This window comes from Seriola aureovittata, chromosome 21 (assembly GCF_021018895.1).
Source record: "Seriola aureovittata isolate HTS-2021-v1 ecotype China chromosome 21, ASM2101889v1, whole genome shotgun sequence".
Lineage (NCBI taxonomy): Eukaryota > Metazoa > Chordata > Actinopteri > Carangiformes > Carangidae > Seriola > Seriola aureovittata.
Genome location: NC_079384.1, coordinates 4,646,968 through 4,669,727, shown reverse-complemented (window position 1 = coordinate 4,669,727; position 22,760 = coordinate 4,646,968). Strand labels below are relative to the sequence as shown.

Below are 22,760 nucleotides of genomic sequence, written 5' to 3'. Positions count from 1 at the left end.
ACTTACAATACATACAGTATCAAATGTCTGCTAAGTGTTTGAAATGTAATAATGTCAGTGTGTGTTGTGTAACCAGAGTCCTTCCAAGTGGTGGTGAGAGGAAACGGTTTCCTCCATGCCAGAAACATCAACCAGGTGCTCTGCAGCTTCAAAATCAACGATACCATTACAATCAGTGAGTAGAGCCACACTTCCTTTTTTAATGTAAACCCAGCTGTTCTGTAGCAGGGTTCACAGTAGTCTCGTCTTTCTACGGTGTGTGAACCTGCGTATTCCTCCTTGGGAAAGTGCTTCAGGAGATACGACAGACTCCTCAAAATGCGAGATATTTGCTTAAAAGAGGATCTTCACACGAAGAAAACTCATAAATCTAATTTTATTGCCAGGAAATGGTCACAAGTGGCACAAAATATCAACCTTCTAAAGCCTCTATTGATCAAATCTAGTTTACAAGTACTTGTCTGTATAGTGTCTATAGTTTACATTAATAGACAGCTAAATAATTCAGAGTCTAAACCGAAAGAATATACAGTACATTTATCAAAACACTGTCTCTGCCTCCTAGATGAAAAGCCGGCTGGAGTAGAAAACACATTCTTGCTGTGTCCAGCTCCTGTCATCGATGAAATCGGGAAGTAAGTGCCTCTTATTTTTTTATGACTTCTTTACGATTTCATTTGTTCTTGGATATCTTCTTTCAACTGCCTCTCAGTTTGAAATCGCTTATATTTCACACCCAGTGGCATCCACGTGCATCTTAGATCACATTCTTTGCCTCAAATGCAGAAAACCACATGTATGCACACACGTGTCTAATGTGCACAGACCATAAGAAGCCTGCCATACATTAGCTCTTTCTTTTTCTTTTCTTTTTTTACGATCCCTATCCGCATTCCTCTTTTCTAGATCCCAGTACAGCTTAGCAAAACATAAGCGGCTCTGCAGCCACGCCGCCACATGTAGCTGTAAACCCTTCATGCATGCTAGAAACTTACAAATCTAATGTGACTCAGCTGATGACATGCCATGACACTGGTGTCTGATGTTTTTTATTAATTGACTCCTTAGTCTTAGAGGAGGAATGTGGGCCAAATGTTAAGCATGTATCTGTAATGAGTTTGTTCTCAAAGCTGCTCTCCTCAGATTTGTTTACAAACAACCGACGTGTAATATGAAAAGGGGTTTCTCATAGCGACAGACCCACAGAGAATTATCGCCTAGCAACGCATTTTAGCGTCTTTGAGTCGACCGTTTTGGTTTTTGGCCCAAAGCTTGTGCTGCTTTGCTTCAGTCTCACTGAAGTCTCACATCAGAGTCATTTCCAGCCACAGGAGGCAGAAACACAACGTGTGCTACCTGCCCAGCTGCCAAACAGCAGACAGACACAGTTAGTGACTAGCGACACTTAAGGTAAAATTTCCCCTTAGCTGAAGGAGTTACTTAAGGGTGTAGCACAGAATTTTTTGAGAGGACGTTAAGATAGAGTCAGAGGTACCATTAGTTTTTTGGTCACTAAGGTCTTTTGGTTTAACTGACTTTAAGTGATTCCTTAAGTATAAGACCAAGATAAGGAGAAATCCTGAAACACTTAAGTGAACATTTTAAGAAAACCTTAAGGAGAAGACTTAAGGGTGTTTTGTGCAGCTGTTTTCATTTTAAGGAAAAACTTAACTCAGACTTTAAGTAAAATCTTAACCTAAGGTGTTTTATGCAACTGGGCCGAGACACTTCCCTGAGGAGTGACGTGAAAAACCAAAACAGAGCTGAAAAGCGATTACATTTGGAAAGTGGTCAGAAATGTGACTCCAAATGAACGTTAATGTTGTTCCCTTTCTAATGGAGCAGCCTAAAACAAGCTACTGTTTGCTAACATGTTCTCCATAAGAACTTTATAAGGTGATAATACGTCAGTGTTGTGTTTAAAGCTTGTTGCAGTGAATCTAACGATGCAGCTTTAAAGGCTTTAAAACGACTGTTAAATACGACACAATGACAAATAAACAGTATAAATACAAAAATACAACAGTCCCTGTGCCTTTACGTGACGAGGGTGGATCCATGTGCAAGAACCTGATTCACTGCGACACTCGGATCACGTTCCTTGTGTTGTTAACTGTTAATCGATCAACATTTCTTTTCTGATCAAAAATTAAGAGAAGATCTCTTTACGGTGGATTATGTTTGTCAGTTTAGGATCAAGTCTATTGGCATGTGCAGTAAAAGATTCAGTTTGTTATAATCACTTCATTATTTTCTGGCTCACTGAAGACAAAAGGGGGGGGGGGGGGGTGACGGGTTGTGAAAACTAAGACTACTGAGGTTGAGTTCACTCGAACATTCACCACACGACGGTCGCACAGTTTACTGGTGTAACCCTACCACGGGCCAGAACTGCTCTTCATCAGCTGACCATACTCTCCTTTTAGAGCCCGACCGTGTTCCAACATCAACAATCCACAAACCTCTCTAACCTTAGTCTTTATGGGAGGAAAAGTACACCAGGCCACAGAATATATGGTTCAGTGGACGGCGGTTAAAGACTTTAAACACATTGAGAGACAAAGAAGGGAGGGGTGGTCCCCGTCTTTCTTTGCACACCGTCTTTACCTTTTAAGGGTATTTTGTAATTATGAAACAAATTCCTTAATTTTAATATCCCACAGAAGTTATAAATCATGTTAACAGTTAATATTTAGCACTCGCTGTGGCTTGGGAAGCGAGAGAAAAATGGATTTTAACTGCGCCGGTGAAAGATTTAAACAACCTGGACGGATGACTTGGACTTTAATCGATACCTTGGCAGAAAGGTGGTAAAAACCGAGGGAACATTTTGGACCTTTGCTTCTCCTAAACGTACCATTAAATCAGTTCAGTTCTGCCTTTGTATATTTTTTAATGCTGCCTCGGTGCTCTTAAACTTTTTTATCGCTTGACGCCTGAACACTTAACCTCCTGACTCTCCAGTCCCACACTTATCTTTTCCCCCTTCCCCCTTCTTCCTCTCCACCTCTGTGTTTACTTTCAGTGCCACCGTGGCTCTTTTCACCGCCTTGCTGGTTGTTTTCCAGACCCCCATCCGCCCACCTTCTCCGTCTGCCCGTCTGTTCATTTTTCTCCCTGTATCTGTCATTTATTTATCTTTGTCACGCTGAAACTCCCTCTTTCATCCCGTCAGTCTTCCACTCTCTTTCAACTGTCTCCTCGTCCAGTTTTCGGCTGATCAAAGCCGTGTAGCAGCTCGTCTGGTCTTTCAAGTGTGTGGCCGTGTGTGTTTGTATGCAGCCTGATTCACGGCACGGTGGAAAAACCATTGAGAGAGTGTTTTCAGCTCCACTGAAACCCAGACAAATGAACTTTTGGTCTTTGATGGATTAGCAGTTGTTCATATCTTTTGTTTGGCAACAAATTTGAGAATTAAATCGGCCCTTTACTAAAAAACCCAACCCATCTCCTTTCTAAAATCACATCTTGGTCTATTTTCTGTAAAAAATAAAATCAAATAAAAGAGTTCTTTCAGCCTCTTCCACCAGTTACTTTTTTCATGTATAATTGAATGTTGGTGCAAAATATGAGCTCTAGAAAAGGCTCTTTTATTATAAGAGACCAATGCCAAAACCTGGCATCTGCTATTGATGTTTTAGACGGCCTAAATATATCCAGCTGGAAATATCAGGACATGACATAATGTCGTCTATGTTTTGCTGGTTATACACAAGAAGAAGACAAGTAAATAGGAATGCAGGCTATGACAAGGTACTTGTTTAAGTGCTTTAATGCAGGTCTCAGGGTGACCCCCACCACCTAACGAGTGGCAGATGAATGTCTGCGTCTGCTCCGTCTCTTTCAAGTGTGTGTGTTCATGCTTGAACTGTCTGTCCAGTCTGTTTCATTTCCTTGATTAAGAGCTGTCCGACACAGTGCTCTACAACAAACGTTTCCTCCTCCACATCCTCAAATTCACGCTGGTCAGTTTTCTTTTTGTCATTTTCCCTCTCTCTTTCTCTTCCTTTAATCATTAATAAAAATCAAAATAAGCAAGTTAATTGACCGTAGTGGGCAGCCAGACTTTTGGCACATATACAGATGTATGTAAGTGGTCACATGTTGTCAAGTTTCCACTTGTTAAGCCCTAAGATTGTCTTGAAGTACCAGCTTTTTGTTGGTTCATATGCTGTCCATAATGAACTTCACCCACTGACCCAACTCTTCTCTCTCTTTCCACTCTCCTTTCTTTTTCTTTTTTTTAACCCAGACAGCTCTACCAGTCAGAGCAAAGACAGGTTTATCGGTCACATGGTCTGCTTTCCATCTGCCAGACCTCTTTCACATCCACCTGGGGGGGTGTTTGAGAGGGGAGGGGAGGGGGGGCCTAGAAAGCATGTCTTTCATCCAAATGTTTTCAAGAACTGCACTAGAACAGCACATCACGTGAAATTCTCAGAATTGTTTTTCACCTCTGAGGAGGAGGAAGGGATTCAGACCATCAAGAAAGATCTTGCAGTTCCAAAAACCTTGGGAGGGAGGGAGGGGGGATCCACAAAGTATTTTCTGTTGCCACTGAAGGAAATTATTTTGCAGGTCAATGTAGAGATCATAGACCGTTTCCATCAACTCTTAAATCTTGGCTCAAAACATATTTATTCATTTGGTCTGCTTGCTTGTTTTTTTTTTTCTCGTGCTACTTTGTTGTCTGTTGATGTTTTGATTCTCTGCGTTGATTGTATTCTGCTTGATGTTTTACGGCACTTTGATCAGCTGTGTGATTTGATTTAATATGATGTGAGAGATTGTTGTCATTCCTTCGAGCTGCACTCTAAGGAGTATGGTGTCATGTCTTGGAAAAACACACAACCTGACCACGAAAATAAAATAAAAAAACCCAATCTCAACAGGCAGGTTGTGTTTTTTTTCTATTTCCATTCTGTTCAAATTCACATATCCTCCGTGCCTGCTGTGTGGCTCACTGGGTCACAAGATCATGTCTGCAGTTTGTTTTTTTCTCTTTTAACCGCTGTGAAAAAAAACAGCACAAGTGAAGCAGGGCTCGTAAACAAAAGTCACAAGACTGAGAGAGCAGCTCATTTATTGGACAGAGTTTTTTGGTAACATGTCCTCCTGCCAGGTATGAGATTCTTGCAGCTGTAAAGAGTCAAACTGTTAATGTGATTCCAGTTTCTCAAATCTTAGCAGAAGAAGCTGGATGTGAGCGTCAACCCAAACATCACTTTCTTCTTAGCTTGAAAATCAGTCTGCTTTGACTGAGCCCTGTGTGTTTTTGTGGTTGTTTTCTGTTGGTTCAAATGACGGTGTCATTACTAACGGAGCAGCTCACAGTTTGCAGTGACGTTATTTGGCCCGAACATGAGTTCAAATGACATCACTCTGATCAAACAAACGGAGCTGAAGGAGGAAGTGCTTCAGACTAAATAAGCTGGTCCAAACAGAGTGTGAACTGATAAAGTTGCATCTGTAACAGTGATGTTTCATCCAAACACTGAGATACTCACCGTTCGTGTCTGTTGTTTTGTTTCAGGGTGATTTATCTCCAAGTGAGCATGAATGATGGTCTGTCCTTCATCAGCAGCAACGTGCACATCACCACCACAGAGTGTGTAAGTGGAAGTTTCTTATACCGTCCCCAACTGATGCATTTCATCTTTCAGTGTGTGATTCAGTACAATTATATTAGTGCATCTTAAATAAAAAACTCCTGTTTTTTTGGGGTTTTTTTAACCACACAAGTTCTTATGTGCAGCAAAGTGCAGCACTAATGCAAAAATTACAGCACACACAGTAAAAATAAAACGTTGGACTTTGTACCCGAGTAGGTCGCAATATCTTCAAATGGCTAAATTAAAGTTTTTCAGCTTCAAAGATTGAAATCATGGATTTAATCTTGAGATTTAAGTAGGTCTTGTAATCTCCTCTTGAATTGCATGTGGTTTACAGTCTTCTTCTTTTCTTCTTTTCTCCTCTCCGACCTCCGTCTCTTACCAACTGTTTCTAGACGCCAGCTGTTTTTGCTCTCTGCAGTGAGTTTCCTTACCTCCTTTATCTCTTTCATCTTCCCTTTCTCACTTTTGTTATTTTCCCCCATTTTTTTCGGGAGCCAAACCACAGGGGTTTGTAAGTAGTGATCCACCCAAAAAAAGATCATCTGAACCCCCCCCCACAGGGTTGGCAGGAGACAAGAGGTTAGGGAAGCAAGTTCATGACCGTGAAGCTGCGGAGCTCAAATCTCAACATTTTGGTTGTAAAAGTGAAAGAGAAGCATCCTGTAACAGCCACAACTGAAGTGCCCTTGTGCAAACCATTTTCCCCTCAGCTGGAGCTGCACTCTGAGACTCCTATAGGTCTGAGGTGTGTGACTATATATAGCTGTGTCAGCATGAAGCAGGGTGGAGCTTCACTGCCTGAAAAACCAAGATTAAACAAGATGCAATTTAAGACAATTTAAAGCAATTTAACAAAATAAAACGTGTTTTGGAACATATGGGCCGAGGCTCCAGCAGAATCCCACCCAGCGAAAAAGAAATATACGCTTTGAAGCTGTTTTCCATCAGTCCATGTGACATCATGTCCATGAAAACACTGTGAATTCAAACGGCTGTGTTGTGGTTAGTGATATACAGAGCTCAATTAGACATACCATCCCAATTAGCCGCCTCTCACCACTAAACTAAACCATATAGGCTGAAGTCACATCAGGTTTAAAATGGCACGACAAGTTGCTAAGTGGAGATGGATACGCCTGGTCCAATAAACAGCATGCAAGCTAAAGTCTAGGGAGAAATCAAGTCTGAAAACAAACTTCATAAACCCAATAAACCCCCGCAGCCCCTCCCCACACTCCGTCAAAGTACCATATTGATAGGTTCCAGCCTTTTAAAAGTTTGCCCACAAAATCTGCCCATATAGCATGGGAAAAAACATGCTTCATATGTGCATAAGCTGCAAAATACAGATGTGACCACTGTTGAAATTTTCTGAATTGTTTGCTAAACCAGTGTCCCACAAGAGTTGCCAACTTGCTGATTGGGAGATTTCTCAGGAATAGTAATTTGGTTCCACCGAAGCGTCTTCTGCGACCGACCCCACGGCCGAGTTCAGATAAATCCCCCATGTCTTTTCACCACAAGATAGATAGGGGAAAGTCTCACTACACGTCATCCCCATCTGCGGTCTGTAATGGGAACCATGTTTGGCTCACGGACGCCCGCCTTGCTTTAAGTGAGCAATGTCAACTGATGGGAGTCATTCAGGAATCACACAACTTACATGAACTAGTGTCATCAAGAAAAACACAAATATCAACACTGACAAAGAGAATCAGTCTGCAGGCTTCTCCCGTCAACCCACTATGATTATACTGTTATCACTACTGCTACTAATAATATCACTGCTGCAAGTACTGTACTGCTGCTGCCACTATTACCTCTATTGTTTTCTACAGCTACTGTTACTGTTACTTCTGCCAGTGTTGGAAGAAGGACTCTGACTTTTTACTTCAGTAAAAAGCAGTAATACCACAGTGTATAAGAAGATGGAAGTTATGGTTTGCGCACTGCAACTTAACAAAACACATGCAAATACTCACGACACAAGCAAATACAGAAAAGCACTGCAAAGAATCACAGATGACAACCTCCAACCATCACATCAAGCACTGAACAACAACTTTTATGTGTCCCCTGTGGACACTTCCTCTGTCGTCTTCTTTCTGTATTTGGGTGTGTTCAAAGTATTTGCAGCATGTTTGTGTTGTCAAATCTAGGAAGCTGTTTTCTGAATTCATTTGTGTTTTGTCTGTTTGCATGTGTTTTCTCAAGTTGTGGTGTGTTGAGCTCTCAGGGCCACTGTATTAAAGTTTCAGATATTTTAATACTGATGCATGAATGTACATATCACTTCAGTCAGGGTTTTTCCTGGCCGGAAATTAGGCAGGGGTGGAAAGGGGGAAAGTAGTAAAGACATTTGCTCCCCATGTATTTGTAGTTTAAATCTCTGTCCAGCTACGTCAGTCTTGGTGCCATGTTAGTAAAGTACAACTGCCGTGTTTGTCTTTTCACCAGTTCGATGGCACCATTCTCCTCATCACCCTGCTGGTGTTGTTCCTGCTGCTGGCCCTGCTCTTCATGTGGTGGTTCTGGCCTCTCTGCTGCACTGTGGTAAGAAACAAAATCTACATCCTACAACATATTAAAAAAAAAATCTTACGAGCTCCTTTGAGGTGTAAAAGGAGGTGTGATTAATTTGTTTGTGACAAGCTAAACGATGCCTGTTGTTTTCCAGCTCTCATAACACTGAACATGTCATGTGCTTTATTTTTCCACAGGTGATCAAAGAACCACCTCCTCCACCTCCTCCTGAGCCTGTGAGTCAGAACACACACACACACACACACACACACACACACACACACACACACACACCATTGCATTATTTAACACAACTAAACACACTGTAATGAACTCCTACAGTATAGAAAAACAAGTATGAAAAGCCAAGAATACATCTTTATTTGTCATCTATTACTATTGGTGGCCTCTGTATGTTAGAAAGTAATTATCAGAAAGGGGGGAAAAAAAGTCTGTTTTTCTTTCATTATTTGCGTTTCAGGAGTCAGATGATGAAGATGGCATGCCGAAGAAGAAGTGGCCGACTGTGGACGCTTCATATTACGGAGGAAGAGGAATTGGAGGAATCAAGAGGATGGAGGTGATCATTAAATCGACAAACCATAAAGCTGATGGAGTTACACTAGTTTAGACAACAATCACTGCCTCTATTTTGTTTGTATATTCACGCTTCGTCTGCCGTCTGTAGGTGCGCTGGGGAGGAAAGGGTTCGACCGAGGAGGGGGCAAAGCTGGAGAAGCCGAAGAATGCTGTGGTGAAAATGCCGGAGCAGGAGTACGAACCCTTCGAGCCCAAACCTAAGAAACCTCACAGCAAGAAGCCGCCTCAGAGCCGGAAGTGGTACACACCCATCCGGGTAAATACAGCCTTGGTTTCCCTCAGGACCAGCAGACAATAATATAACAGCATTAACTGACCTACATACTGCAGGCAGACAATCTAGAGAAGAACACGCACATACTGTAAATGCATCCTTTGCCGTCCTGAAACAAAATACCAGCTTTTCAGGGACTCAAAATCTGCCTTGTTTACAGTTTGACCACTGTACTTTTTTCTTTTCTTTTTTTTAAGCTCTTGCCCACCAAGTTTCAAATTACTGAGGGTGGCAAAATGTTCTCCTCCTCCAGCTGAAGTTAAAACATGGAAAGCACCACAAGTTTTCTCAAGACAGCAGGGAGAAATAAAGCCTAATCCAACCATGTTTATGTATCATTTGCTGCATAAGCACAAAATTCAACAACTATCAATGTTCACACATAACTAGTGATACAACATTTACTGCAGACAGTCAGACGTTAGTAGACCTGGCGTCAGTGCTGTTTGTTCTTCAATACAGCTCTGTGTAGCAACACTGGCCCTTTATACAGTAGCAGCACTGTTATCTGTACTTACACTGCGACCTTGCAACTTTATTTTAACATGCCACAGCTCTACAGACAGCACTGCAGTGATTCACAGTGAAATTTTACACTCGAAGAAAAAAAAAAAAAAAGGTGAATTTATACACTGACCAGTCTCTGTGTGTTGGGTTGTGGTTGGTCTTTGTGCAGCTCTGCATTGCTACACCTTAGTGTATGATTTTAAAATCAGTTTAAGTCTACAGGAACACTGTACCTTACCCGTTATGTGAGGAAGGAGGATTCTCCCCTTTAATCCATTTAATTCAACAGATTTGTGGCTTTTGTCCTGCAGCTCAGTCAAAAGTTAAATGTTCAGTCTTATCTTCATACAGTTCTCGCTGAACTACATGTACCCTGGATTTCTTATTACTGTTATTACTGGGATCAACATTTATTTCCTGTGTATTAGAAGTAAGCTCCTGCCAAGTTGCTAAGTCTTTCATTTGTTTTTTATCCCACGCTGATCGTCGTATTTTTTGTGAAAAGGAAAAACTTTATTTGTGGAAACAGACGCTAATTTATAGGGAATGAAAAAGGTTCAGGCGTTTGTGTATTAGGTTAATGAGAAATGCACCAAAATATAACCATGAGTCTTGATGTAACCGTAGTGACTAATCATGATTAAAGCGTTTCAGTCAGAGAGGAAGGAACTAATCAGTCAAATCAGCGTATGTTGTGTTTGTTTGGGGTTAAAACCTGCGGACGCTTGGCGTTCACCGAGAACCACAGACCAAATGTTCGCTGATACTGTATAATCAGCATAAATAGGATTGTATGAAGTTATGGATTGTGGTGTGGAAGAGTTTGACGTCCAGATGTGACCAGCTGTTGAACCTGTCTCTTTCTTCTGTCCTGTTCAGGGTAAACTGGACGCTATCTGGGCTCTGTTTCGCCGCGGGTATGACCAGGTCTCTCTGATGAGACCCCAGCCCGGGGATCATGTGAGTACCTCAGCGGTGTACTGTGGGAAATTTTTTCATTTTATGAGATGCTTTCACCCACGCCCGCTCTCATTCGCTTCTTCTGTTTCACATTTGTTATGCCTGCAATTCCTCCCTCCTGTAGTGTTTTATACCTGCAGTGACCCACAGCAGCACCACCCTCTTCTTCCTTTCCTTCACTCTTCCTTTCTCCAGAGGTTAGACTCACTGCTCATAATTACAGTATGTTTCACTCTTGAAGTCAAGTAAAGGGCAGGACAGAGATGCTAATGTTAGTAGCATCTACGACCAGCGTCTACACAGCGAATGTGCTACGCTAAAGGATTTCTTTTAACCTGTACACCCCAAAAATAATGTGGTATAAAATGCTTCATACAAACATATAAACCATATAAACCAGCTCACTGTACAGTAGGAAGCTAGTTAGCCAGACAACAGCTTGCAGCTTATTTTAATGCAAATAAACAAACACTTTTTTGGTTTTGTAAAGGCTTAAAAAATTCTGTATTTACCCATGTGCATCACTTTAACATATAGAGAAAGCCGAAGCTTGTTCCTCGTCCCTCCGTGCTGGAGCTGCTCAGTTTTGAGGTTTTGTTTTGGTTTAGTTATTTATGATGAATCAAGTTTCAGAAAATGTTTTCATTTATATACACTCACACCTGTGATAAAACCCTCTCCAGAGTGAGAAAAATATGTCTGATTGACCAAAAAAACCCCATTATTAAGCTCCAAACTGGCTCAGTTTTAAAACAACCCCGGTGTATCTACAGTCTGAAAATGTTTCAGTCATCTGTATGGATTACTCATCCTGTCCTCCCCTCCTCCATCTTTTCCCCTGTTTCCCCTCACTCCTGGTGTTCCTGTGCCGGCTAACACCTCAGCTGGCCGGAGTCCATCCCATTGAGCCAACCTCAGTTTCACACCTGCTTCACATTAGACGCTATAAATCGGATAGAAAGCAGAACCGCAGCTCACACTCAGACACATCCTTATGTTTTCTGATGTGTTCGTGCGTGTAAGATGGTAAAAATTATCTCTTCTAAGATCAGCCACATGTTTTAGTTTTAATTCCCACAGCCTCATGTATCAAGATGCCCCAGATAAGGGTTTGGGTTGAATGTGGAGAGAAGATGGAAGTTCACTGAGTTTAGAAGCTCTTGAGGGCTTTAAATCTCCCTGACACATTTAGCAAATTCAGTTTTAATGTCAAAATGTGTTCTGGTGATTCTTTATAACTATTTCCACCTTTGTTTTAGTGAGTCTAAATGAGACTCACTAAAACGAGAAATTTAGTGGTGCATGGTAAACATAAACTGCAGGACTTCCGTGTTCTACATGCAATTCACATGCAACAATATGTGAATCAAATGTAAATAACTGGGCACATTTTCCCCACACCTTTTTCTATTCTTGCTCCTCTCCACAGCCGACTCTCCTGCTGATCAGGTCCCGTCCTGAGCGCTAGTTAAAACCATGCCTTATTAGCAGAAAATTTTCCGATGATCTTTTTTAACGGGAATTCCACATTTAAGAGTGTTTTCTTGGCACCGCGAGCAGGTATAGACGCAGGATTTGCCGCCAGATATGCTTTCAGCAATCCCCCAATCAAATGAGACAAAAAAAAAAAAAGTCACCATTAGCTTTTTTAGATCTTTACCAAAGCAAACTGGCAGTCAGATAAAAAAAAAAAAAAGATTTGGGATTTGATTTCCTTCCTCAACAAATTTCTCTTCCCCCAAAGACACTTTTAGCAATGGCCGCATACGTAAGCTGTGCATGACGCAATGCTTATTTTCTAGAAGAAATCGTGTGTCTCTTTCCACTGAAATGATGTCGCCTCCTCAAGTCATTTGCGGTTTGTTATGAAAGAAACATCTCCCAGACCAGCGGGTCGGTTCATTTCTGTATTTCACAGGGGAAAGAGTGGGCACCTCTTTCCTTGCTTTAAGTGTCACCTGAGAGGCTGTTTGGTGTTAACTTTCCTGTGGCGGTCTCACCCCGAACAGACCTTTGAGTCCAGTCTGGATTCTTGATTGGTCATTCTGTCACCAAGGTGCGTTTCTCATTGCCGATCGCCACAACAACAGCTGAATGCCCGACTGTGCAGCAAAGTCATGAGTCTGTTTTAGCAAGTACATTTACCCTGTACTCAAAGGTATTTCATTATAATGAAGATGCCCCGGTGGTTCACCTGGTAGAGTACGTACCATTTATTTATTTATTTATTTATTATTACCATAATGATTTATTATCATTTCCGGGGTTCGAGTCCGACCTGTGGCCCTTTGCTGCATGCCACCCCCCAACTTCCCTGTCTCTCTCACTGTCATTCAAATAAAGGCCAAATGGCCAAAAAAAACAAACATTTTCTAATAAATGACAGCTAATGCAACACCAATTCAGCCCATATCCAGGTCATTAAACCATTCCCATTTCCTGTCTGAAACACTCCCTGTGAGTTAGCTCTGTACTGGTAATAATCTCTTCCCACACAGGAAATGAAGCATTTTACACGGGTGGCTTGTTTGTCATGTTTATTACCTTATTTTAATGGACATGAGTCATGTCAGTTGTTCTCAAGACTCAAGGCAAGACTCAATCTGACAATTTCTTGAATTGATAAAATCACTTGACTTTAACTTTAACACAAGCGACTCATGACTTCAGCACCTGGGTTAATGACAGTAATGTAGTTAGTTCTTCCAGATGAATCCAGCCGCATTAATAGAAAATGGATCTCCTCTGCTGTAGTGTTCATTTACTTTACTGACCACACATACACACAAACACATAAACACACACACACACATAAACACACTTTCCTCTTTCCCAGCAATGAACCCAGTAACCCCTCTTCTTGTTTGCTTAGCATAGGCTCTGCACAGTACTATGATGTTGAGCAGAGTGGCTGAGCGTGTGTGTGTGTGTGTGTGTGTGTGTGTGTGTGTGTGTGTGTGTGTGTGTGTGTGTGTGTGTGTGTGTGTGTATGCATACTGTATATATGTATACATACATAACCACATAATTCACCAGAGTTAAGGCCGCTAGAAGAAGTTATCTAAATTCGAGACAGGAGTTAGCCATTATGAGCGTGTGTGTCACCAAACCACAATCATTACACTGACGTCAGAGTATACAGTATGAGGTAGAGCTAGTCCACAGTCTCTCTCTCTCTCTCTCTCTCTCTCTGTCTCATATAAATACAATCCTCCCCAGGGAAGCATTTAGCTGGCTAAAGGACATGAGGTAATACCTAAGGCAGACGACTGCCAAGGCTGTCTCCATCGACCAACTGACCATGTCTCACACACGCACTAACATATACATACACACACACACACACACACACACACACACACACACACACACACACACACACACACACTTTGCCCAAGCCTAGACAATTTTATGACCTTGGTAAGACTGCAGACAGTGGAGGAGATCACCAAAGAGTGTGGCTTTCTTTAATCCAGGAAAATGTTCGGCGATTCAAACCACAGCTGGGCGCTAACAGAACAATGTACATGAAGCGAAGCAGGGTTAAAAAAATATATATATACAGTGCACAAAACATGCACATGTAATTCAACCGTATCTGTTTAGTTTTAAACCTGCCACTTTTTCTCACATAAAAGATGATTAGCACTTTAATGTCTGTATGCTAAATATGAAGCCTCTTCCAGAGGGCTAACTTAGCTTAGCACTAAGGCTGGAAACAGGGGGAAAGAGCGAGACGGACTACCAGCGCCTCTAAAACTCACTAATTAATTTATTGTTTTTACATTTCTGGTTTTGTACAAATCAAACAAACAAGATATAACAAGTATATTAGTGAGATAAATGTTTCCCTGTTTCCAGTTTTTGTACTAAGCCAAGTTAGCCATCTATTGGCAGTACAGTAGCTTCATGTTTATTGTACAGACATGAGTCAAGTCAGTGCTCTCTTCTAACTTTTGGCAATGAGGCAAAGAAGCATATTTCCCAATGTTTTTTCTCAGTTTTGTCCTGTATTGTTGTTACTGTTAACTGGAAACAACTGAACGTGAAACATTTTGCCACAAAAAAATCATTTTTATATTATTTTCCTGTTATTTTATGCATCACTCATTTTCATGCATTTATTTTAATTTCATGCCATTATGCTATTCACCTCCCTTACTGTGTAATAAAAATCAGGAGGCCTATTACCATAGTGTAACATGCAAACATTCCCAACAGAGCGTCTTAAAATTCAGGGGAAGGCATTCCCCTGCAACTTCTCATTTTTGGCACTTCAAGCTGTTTTGTGGAACTACAAAGTGTTTCAACACATATCTCTGATTCAACTTGTTACCCAAACCAGCTTTTCATTTGTCTCTCATTAAATCCTGTCTGGGCTGGAGCCAAAGTGCAGTGCTAGTTCAGAGAATACATTAAACAAGCAAAAAGGAAGGGGTACACTTCAGGCAAGAAAACTGTTTTAAAGAATTTTGAGAGGATCCTCACACAGGCTTTTTTTTTTCCATCTACGTCTTGGAATGCCAGACTGGATAAGTGGCGACAGACCAGAAACTGGAGGTCGCTGCTAAATTCTTGTCCTTTTTCCCCTCTGTTTGTTCAACTTTTTTGCGTCTGCTCTCAGCAGCTAATTTACCAGTCGGGATGAATGGAATGTGTCCTCCAGGACTGTTTTCATTGATTTCCTGCCAAATGTTGCCTCAGTGTGACTATATACATGTGTTAGAGACAGAGACATCATTCTGCTTATATCATGTATACCATGTCGTGTATGCATTTCAGTTCCTGATGCATTGCTCTCTGAGATCTCAATCATCCAACCTCTCTGGTAGCTTTAGTCTGCATCTGATCTGCTGAGAGACAAAGTTGAAGTTCAACATCAGTGCTGGAGAGGAGTCTGCGGTAGATGCAGAGATGTTCAGCTAAATAAAAGAGGGCAGGAATGGTTTGCTGGAGACGAGGGCAAAAGTTTAGTGTAGGATATTGAAGAATTACCTCAGTTAAGTTCTATCTATCTCACTATCTAACTATCTCAACATGATAGAACCAAAACATGGCCCTCCCCTGTGTGTTTCAATCAGGCCTTTTCTCTATAGACATTTCAATAAGTTAAAACCTTTTGAAAAATGTAAAAAATAAATAAATAAATGAAATTAAAAAAAGACCTGGGTTCAACAAATTATGCGTAATGCTTTTGAAAGATGGAATGAGCTGTACTGATCCCACACAGCTTTATGAGTGACATCAATTCCTGTTCTCTCATTTTCCACTCTGTAAAACCATGGTCCCATGGCTCCAATCACTGATACTGGTTATTAGCAGATTAACATTACTTCACTCCGCTCCGGCTGCCAACCATATGCAACTATGGAGCGGGCGGGGTTGCTATGGCAACGGCAACCTCTATGAACTTGGCTGACGTTTGCGGTCAGTGTAATATTTTACGAGACGCTAAGGAGTGAAATGTGATTTCTGCTGGAACAAATTCATTTGTTTTACAATATAAGTCACCCTTACACTGGTATAAAGTTCCAGATAAACTGCAACCTTTTACCACCACCCACCCACCACCTGCCACCCGTCACCCAAAAACACACACACCAGTCCCAGCCTCTAACCCCAATCCTTCCCCCATGTTTCCATATGGTCTCATGGCGAGTCACGGTTGCCGGGACAGAACATTGGACTAACCGGGATAATTTGGAGTGGGGGCGTCAGAGTGGGGATTTAAGTGTAATCTGGAACACCAGCTGGCCACACACACACACACACACACACACACACACACACAGAGACAAAGAGTGGTGACTGTACCGTGACCATGTGGTCAACTGATGTCACTTCTTAGCCCAAATGTATTGCAGGTTAGAGACCCGTGTGTGTCTTCACCTGAAGGTATATGTGTGTGTATCCTATGTCATACTCTAGCCTGATTCTACATTCATGTAAGACAGCTGTTGTATTGTGCATATACATTGTAGATTAAGCATATATATACTCTTCTTTCTAATATCACATACATATTCATATTAATTTTATATTTTTGGTGTATAGTCTGAACTTTTATTCTTTGTTATAATCCTTCTTTAAACCCATCACTGGTCAGGTTTCCAACCAAATGTACAACAAATTTTCATTAAAATTTAATTATTTACAGAAACTGCAAAAAAAAAAAAACAACAAAAAAACAACAAAACAAAACAAAACAAAACAGCTGGTGGTGCTAATTCTCCAGTCGGAGAAGAGGGCGCAACACACTGAAGTCTAAAACCACATAGAAAACATAATGAAAACATAAATTTGAGGAACATGACATGCTCTTCATCGCTGCACACAGATGTGATGTTTTTGTGTTTTTCTATGTGCAGATTTTAAAATACATTCAAAACGTTGGATGGAAACATAATGACAATGCTAAGACGCTGATGTTTAGCAGGTATAATGTTTACCACACTCACAGTTTAATATTTCGTAATTAAATGCACTAGACACATTGGGCACGTCCATTTTTCAGGTATTTTGGTTATAAATAGAAGTAAAAAATTTGACCAGTCACAAGTCATTGGAGTTCAACATCTGGACACCATGTATCTGTACAAAATTACAGGACAGACATTTCTTTTTGGACCAGTGGTGGAACAGTGGCTAAAAAAATTAATCTAATATCTTTTTACCATTTTTTTTTTTTTTTTTTTTTTTTTTTAAATCTTACATGTCTCTTTCCTTTCCTTTAGGGTCGTTGCATCAACTTCACAAGAGTGAAGGACGAGTCGGCAGCAGCAGCAGCAGCAGCCAAGGCCGCACCTCGCACCCCGATGGACACGCCCTCGCCGCCGCCACCAGACTACCGCCCCGTCACCCGCACCGCCTCCTCGTCTCCCACCTCCAGCAGCCCTCCTGCCAGATCACCCCCACCAGGCCAGGTACTCCCAGGTCCGCCACCATCCCGCACGCCCCCGGGGCTACCCTGTCCACCGCCATCGCGTCCCCCGCCCAGCCTCCGCCCCTGAATCACATAGACAAACCCCTCTCCTACCCCACCCCCAAACGCACCCGCTTTGATACACAGACTTAACGCTCTGTTGACCAGTTCTTTCAGTTTGAAGGCTGTGGTCCTCGCTGCCAAAGATACTCCTGCTATAAGCCAAAGATTATGAATCCCAGCCATTCTGTGCTCCTCTTCTTGTATGGGAAAGAGTGTCAAGTTAAACCTAAAGCTGGTAATTTAGTTATTTCACACATGCTACCACATAGCATGATAACATCAGAGAAACTTGATACGAAAACTGAATTTTTACTAAACTCGATGCCCAAGTGCCAAAGTGAAGAGTGGTCATTTCCTACAGGGTATTAGCATTTGCTCATGAGCAAGAAAAATGATTTTGACGAACAGTTTGACTTAACGCTCTGTCCCATACAGAGTGAATGAATGGGGTGATTCTGAGAAATATTTTACTTTGTGTCGGCGTTTGTGAGATCAGGGAGGATTGTTGCTGGACAGCAAAGCATGTTGGGACAGGAAGTCCACAGAAGAATACTGCAATGGATGAAATTTCTTTGTTGTTTATATCAACTACTGAGTTATGCCATTGAGAATTAAGGTGAAAAGTAGGTTGTACATGGAAATCTGAGTAACCAGGTTAGAGAATAGATTGGCGTATTACTCCATTGTTGTGAGGTTTTTTTTTTGGGGAATTGGGTTTCAAAGCAATTTCAAAATCAGTCATGTTGTTAATGGTGTTAAGTAACAAAGAAAAACATGTGATTTGTCAAAAATTTAAGTTTTGGACCTTTGTTCTTGATAGATATATTTCATGAATCCCATGAGGGAAACTCTCAGAGCTTAAGTGAATTATTTTTTCTTCACCTTTTTGCGACGTTTCTTTCATCCAACAACATGCTAACCCAACAAATTCCAACTCTTTAATGCAGAAATGATACAGTTACATGATTTTGTGGTCCAGTCTTTGTACCATTCAGTGACAGGGAAGTGTACAGATGTTATATGGAAGGTATGTTTTTACTTTGAGATGCGATTTTGAATGCTACGTTGGTTGACGTCTTTGAGGCTTTGGATATTGTCCTTAACCATCTTTTCATGTAGTTAAATTTAGATAACAGCAATATATATTTTTTTTGTTTTTTTTGTTTGTTTTGGTATCTGCGCACATAGACTGCTGGGCAACTACAGTATGTATTTGTTTTTGTTAACATTGGGACATGGAAATCGAGCAAACAGAAATCAGGTTAACGTCTCTCCTCACATTTTTTTATACACAATCCTGATACTGTACTTTGATACCATTATGTGTGTTTTATGTCTTCAATTTTATCATCACCGGTCACATTGCAGGTCACATTGCAACTGCAGGGCAGTTCAAAGAGCATCTAATTTATTTTACTCCCCGAGAGAAATAGAGGAGAGTACTTGAATATCGACAAGGTGTCCAACCACCAAGACGGACACTGTGCGCAGAATTTAGAAACACAACAGCTAGCCAGTTAAAAGTCTTACCAGCATTTCTCAACCCCTCAGCTACATTGAACAGCAAAGTAATCCAGTTACATTTTATGCTGTGTAAATTGGGGGGGGACACCAAAAATTGAGTGACTCTTGGTGTGCACTATGCCCTCATTGCTCTTTTCCAGCCGGCGAAAAGACGCCGCTAGCAACTTCATGCTAAATTGGGAAAAATAGGGAAAGTCAATCCTCCACAAATGAACAAGAAAGAACAGAAATATGAGATTTTGACTTCAGGGTGTAGAAAAGCAGTTGAAAAATGTTGGTATTCCTTTTATATCCAGTGCCTTCTGGAATTTTCTTCTTTGATTTTTTCTTTTTTTTCTGTTATATACTTTCATTTTAATGTACGTCATTCAGTTATGCCCTGTACCGTTGTGTTACTACATGCATTCGTTATCAGTCACCGCGTCTTAGAAGCGGTTCCACTGCTGAGCTAAGGGAAAGGTCCATATGTACATTGCTTCACAAATGTGTATAATCCACATTCACATTTTCACAAAAAAAAAAAAAAACGCCTTTTAATCTCGCTTAAGAAATTTTAATTAGCCTGCTGGAGTTTTAATAATAAGGTGTTACGTGTAACAATTATCAAATTAATTGTGATACATTGCTAAATTAACCGTAAACAAGATGAGATCTGAGCAAGATAAGCATGTATGTCCCAAGAAATTTCTAGCATCAAACTTGACTGTATTTCCATTTTCTTTTTAGGAGTCTGTTCAGAATAATTTCTTAACAATTTCCTTGGAAAATTCATAGAAAGAGCTGTGTAATGTGGTAATATCATTGGTTGTGTTCAATTGGTACACTTCCATTTAATTAATTCCTACTGATTGGTAGCATGACCTTGAGAGACTCCAATGGACACTGCCTTCGCTCGTAAACTAATGCATAGTAGAAGCTGATAGGCTGACAGGCTTTTCATTTCATTTACTGAAAGTAAAACATACAAAACAGAATCCATAAAACTTTGGCCAACACAACTGTTTGTAAATCAGTATTGCCTCTGACGTGGCACTACCAAGAAATTCATTGTGCCTTAAAAAAAAGTAAACCAGATCCCCAACTCAGAAACACAATTATGGTGTTTTACTTTGTAATTTGCTGCACCATCAAACTGCACCTTGGTTTGTTTGTTTTTTTTGTTCCCCTCTTCTCATGGAGCTGAGTGATCAGGAGCTCTAACTAGACCAAAGCAGATCTCATCACCTCAGTTGAGCTTTATTAATGACACAGTGTCAATGAAAAATGCATTTCATTTTTGGAAATAAACATTTTTAACGTGAAAGTTTGTCTAGAGATGCAATACACTGTTACCTTGGTTTCATCAGTGCATCTTTTCCTAATTTGTTCTCATAGTAGAAGATTGATACCCAAGAAAGAATTACAGTATAAATTCCATAAAGATGCAAGATCAGTGCTTTAAAGGGAAACAGTTGTTATCAGATCTGTCATCCCAAGATGAGTTGAGATGCATTATGTTAACCAGTGTTTTTTTACATGTATAAACAGCAGTACTGAAGCAAATATGAAAGACGTACAGTTGGGTCCAAAAGTCTGAGACCACTTTTCCATTCCCATGTGAATGGGAAAGTGGTCTCAGACTTTTGGACCCGACTGTATATGATTTTATTTGTTGGTTGACATGACTCTTTTTTCTTTCTTTTTTTTTTTTCTTTTTTTTTTTTTTTTTAAAAACAGTATTCAATAAAGGTTGATTTCCAAGCTTCTACCAGAGTTTCTGTGTGTGATTTCTGCTTGGACATCTGTGTAATACAGGATTCAGTGGACTGACTAATTTCCCCCTTTTGCAGCTCCACCCCTGAAAGTTTGGACAGCTGATAATAACTATTATATTCAAAATTTTGGCTAACCTCAAAGACAGATTGTATTTAGCTTTATCTGTCTCCTTATTGCCATAAATACCCTTTTCACAGTAGCTATTTTAACTCATTATAAATCAAAATGTGTGCTGTGAGGAAGGTCTGTTGAGTAATAAACAGAACGTTCCTCTTTGCAGGTGTAAGTAATAAACATTAACAATGGCTGAAATCCATTTAGCTGCTTCAGGTTGAGGGTTCCGGTTGTTCTTAAAGCTGCACTACTCAAAAGGTTTATATTAATAATGGATCGAATGACTAGGTGTAATACAAAATGTTTTTTTTGTTTTTTTATCCCAAAAAAATCATCGATAAACCCACTGTATACTACCTGTCCAGCACCAAGCACTAGGTAGACGAAGTTAGCAATTAGCTGTTGTACAGAGTGGAGCATTTAGCAGCTAAAGAGATATTTCACAGATTTCCTTTAGGAGGTGGTGGAGACCAAAGCAGCGCTAAAAAGCGATTTAATGTTGGACTAATATTCACCAGATTCACAGAAACAAATGAATGCAAATTCTGTTTCTGTTTGATGTGTATTTAAGCTGCTGTTTGCTAACTAAAAAACTGTTATTGCAGGTTTAACTGAGTTATTACTGTACATTTGAGTAAGACTACATGTAGTGACCCAAAACAAGGTAAGTTGCGTAACCAAGTGAAAAACAGAATTCTGAAGCATGTTAAGTTAGCCATTATCCAGTCCATTTACTTCACTTCCAGCTAGCCAGTCATGGAAGAACGAAGCAGAAAAGTGGTCTTGCTGTGGAGGATTTTCCTCATCCTTCAAACCTCCTGAGGCGTCCTTTTTTGCTGATGGAGGGAAGAGTGCTTTCCATTGAATTTCCCCAAATGCTTCTTTCCACGGATGTGCTGGATTCACCACTGGCTACCTTCCGGTCACTGACCTTTTGACCTCTACTTCTTAAATCTCCAAGAGACGGAGAGGAAGTAAGAAACAATGTCACCGTTGGACCTGAAGTCAAGTGTATCAGAGCATCGCTGCCAGCTCCTGGGATGTGACTCTGAAGCTGACAATCAAAGTGTCATTTATAACCTAATGTGAATGAAAACACAATCTGTGCTGAGGGAGTATTCAAAAATCTGTTTCTCTGGCTGGTAATGAATTTAATACAGCCAGAATGGCCCCATGAGCAGTTCCAGCTGGATAATTACGGTCTGCGTTTTTTCCCCTCCGCATGCAGAGGAGAGAAGGATGTGGTGTGTTGAAAAGGGTGGGCCGAATCAGAAAAATGGAGAAAAGAATGGAGAAAATAAGGCAGACGGGCAGTCAGTCCTTTAAACAGATACGCAGAACCAAGCGCACAGCTGAACAAAGCAAAAAAAGTAACAGCAGCTGGGACTGTCCCTCACAGTCCCATCACCTTCACCAACCCCAGCTCCCTCTGTACTTTCATCCTGCCTCCCTTTTGCATAAATATTGGTTTTAAATTAAGTTTGATGGTTATCTTTTTATATAATGGTTGTGTGTAATTGTACACACACTGTGATGTTAACTTCAAACACTGTATTTAGTGTACATACACATCCTGTTTGTTGGAACCGCAGCTCTTTGCAGTTGCTTTTACCATGACACCATAATGACCTGAAAGGATGTTGATGAACAGATGGACAAATCTAGATAATATATTTTCATGGTTACCAGTGGAAGGCATGGGTCAGGCTTTGCAAAATCACAAAATCTTAAGTTTTTTCCATCTAGTTTTGTCCGTCCTGTTTGAAACTGAACTGTTTTCAATATATTCAGGCCACAGATTGAACCACTTCCTGTCTGAGTTGAGATTTCTCATCATGAACAATCAGCATTTTGCACCATCACTGACAGCTGTATATATAATATGTGTAGCATTGCATTGTGG

At 40.7% G+C, this 22,760-nt stretch overlaps 1 protein-coding gene across 1 annotated transcript in view; it reads left to right on the top strand.

Moving 5' to 3' along the window:
* Window positions 1-21,560, top strand: part of antxr1c (ANTXR cell adhesion molecule 1c) — a 39,083-nt gene extending 17,523 nt beyond the window's left edge. Inside the window, exons 10-18 of the mRNA XM_056366455.1 lie at window positions 77-175; window positions 566-635; window positions 5,534-5,612; window positions 8,073-8,168; window positions 8,336-8,374; window positions 8,620-8,718; window positions 8,827-8,994; window positions 10,399-10,479; window positions 17,214-21,560. Of these exons, the coding sequence (XP_056222430.1) occupies window positions 77-175; window positions 566-635; window positions 5,534-5,612; window positions 8,073-8,168; window positions 8,336-8,374; window positions 8,620-8,718; window positions 8,827-8,994; window positions 10,399-10,479; window positions 17,214-17,489 (1,007 nt within the window). The 3' untranslated portion in view covers window positions 17,490-21,560. The remainder of the gene's footprint in view (window positions 1-76; window positions 176-565; window positions 636-5,533; window positions 5,613-8,072; window positions 8,169-8,335; window positions 8,375-8,619; window positions 8,719-8,826; window positions 8,995-10,398; window positions 10,480-17,213) is intronic.
* Window positions 21,561-22,760: the final 1,200 nt, after the last annotated feature.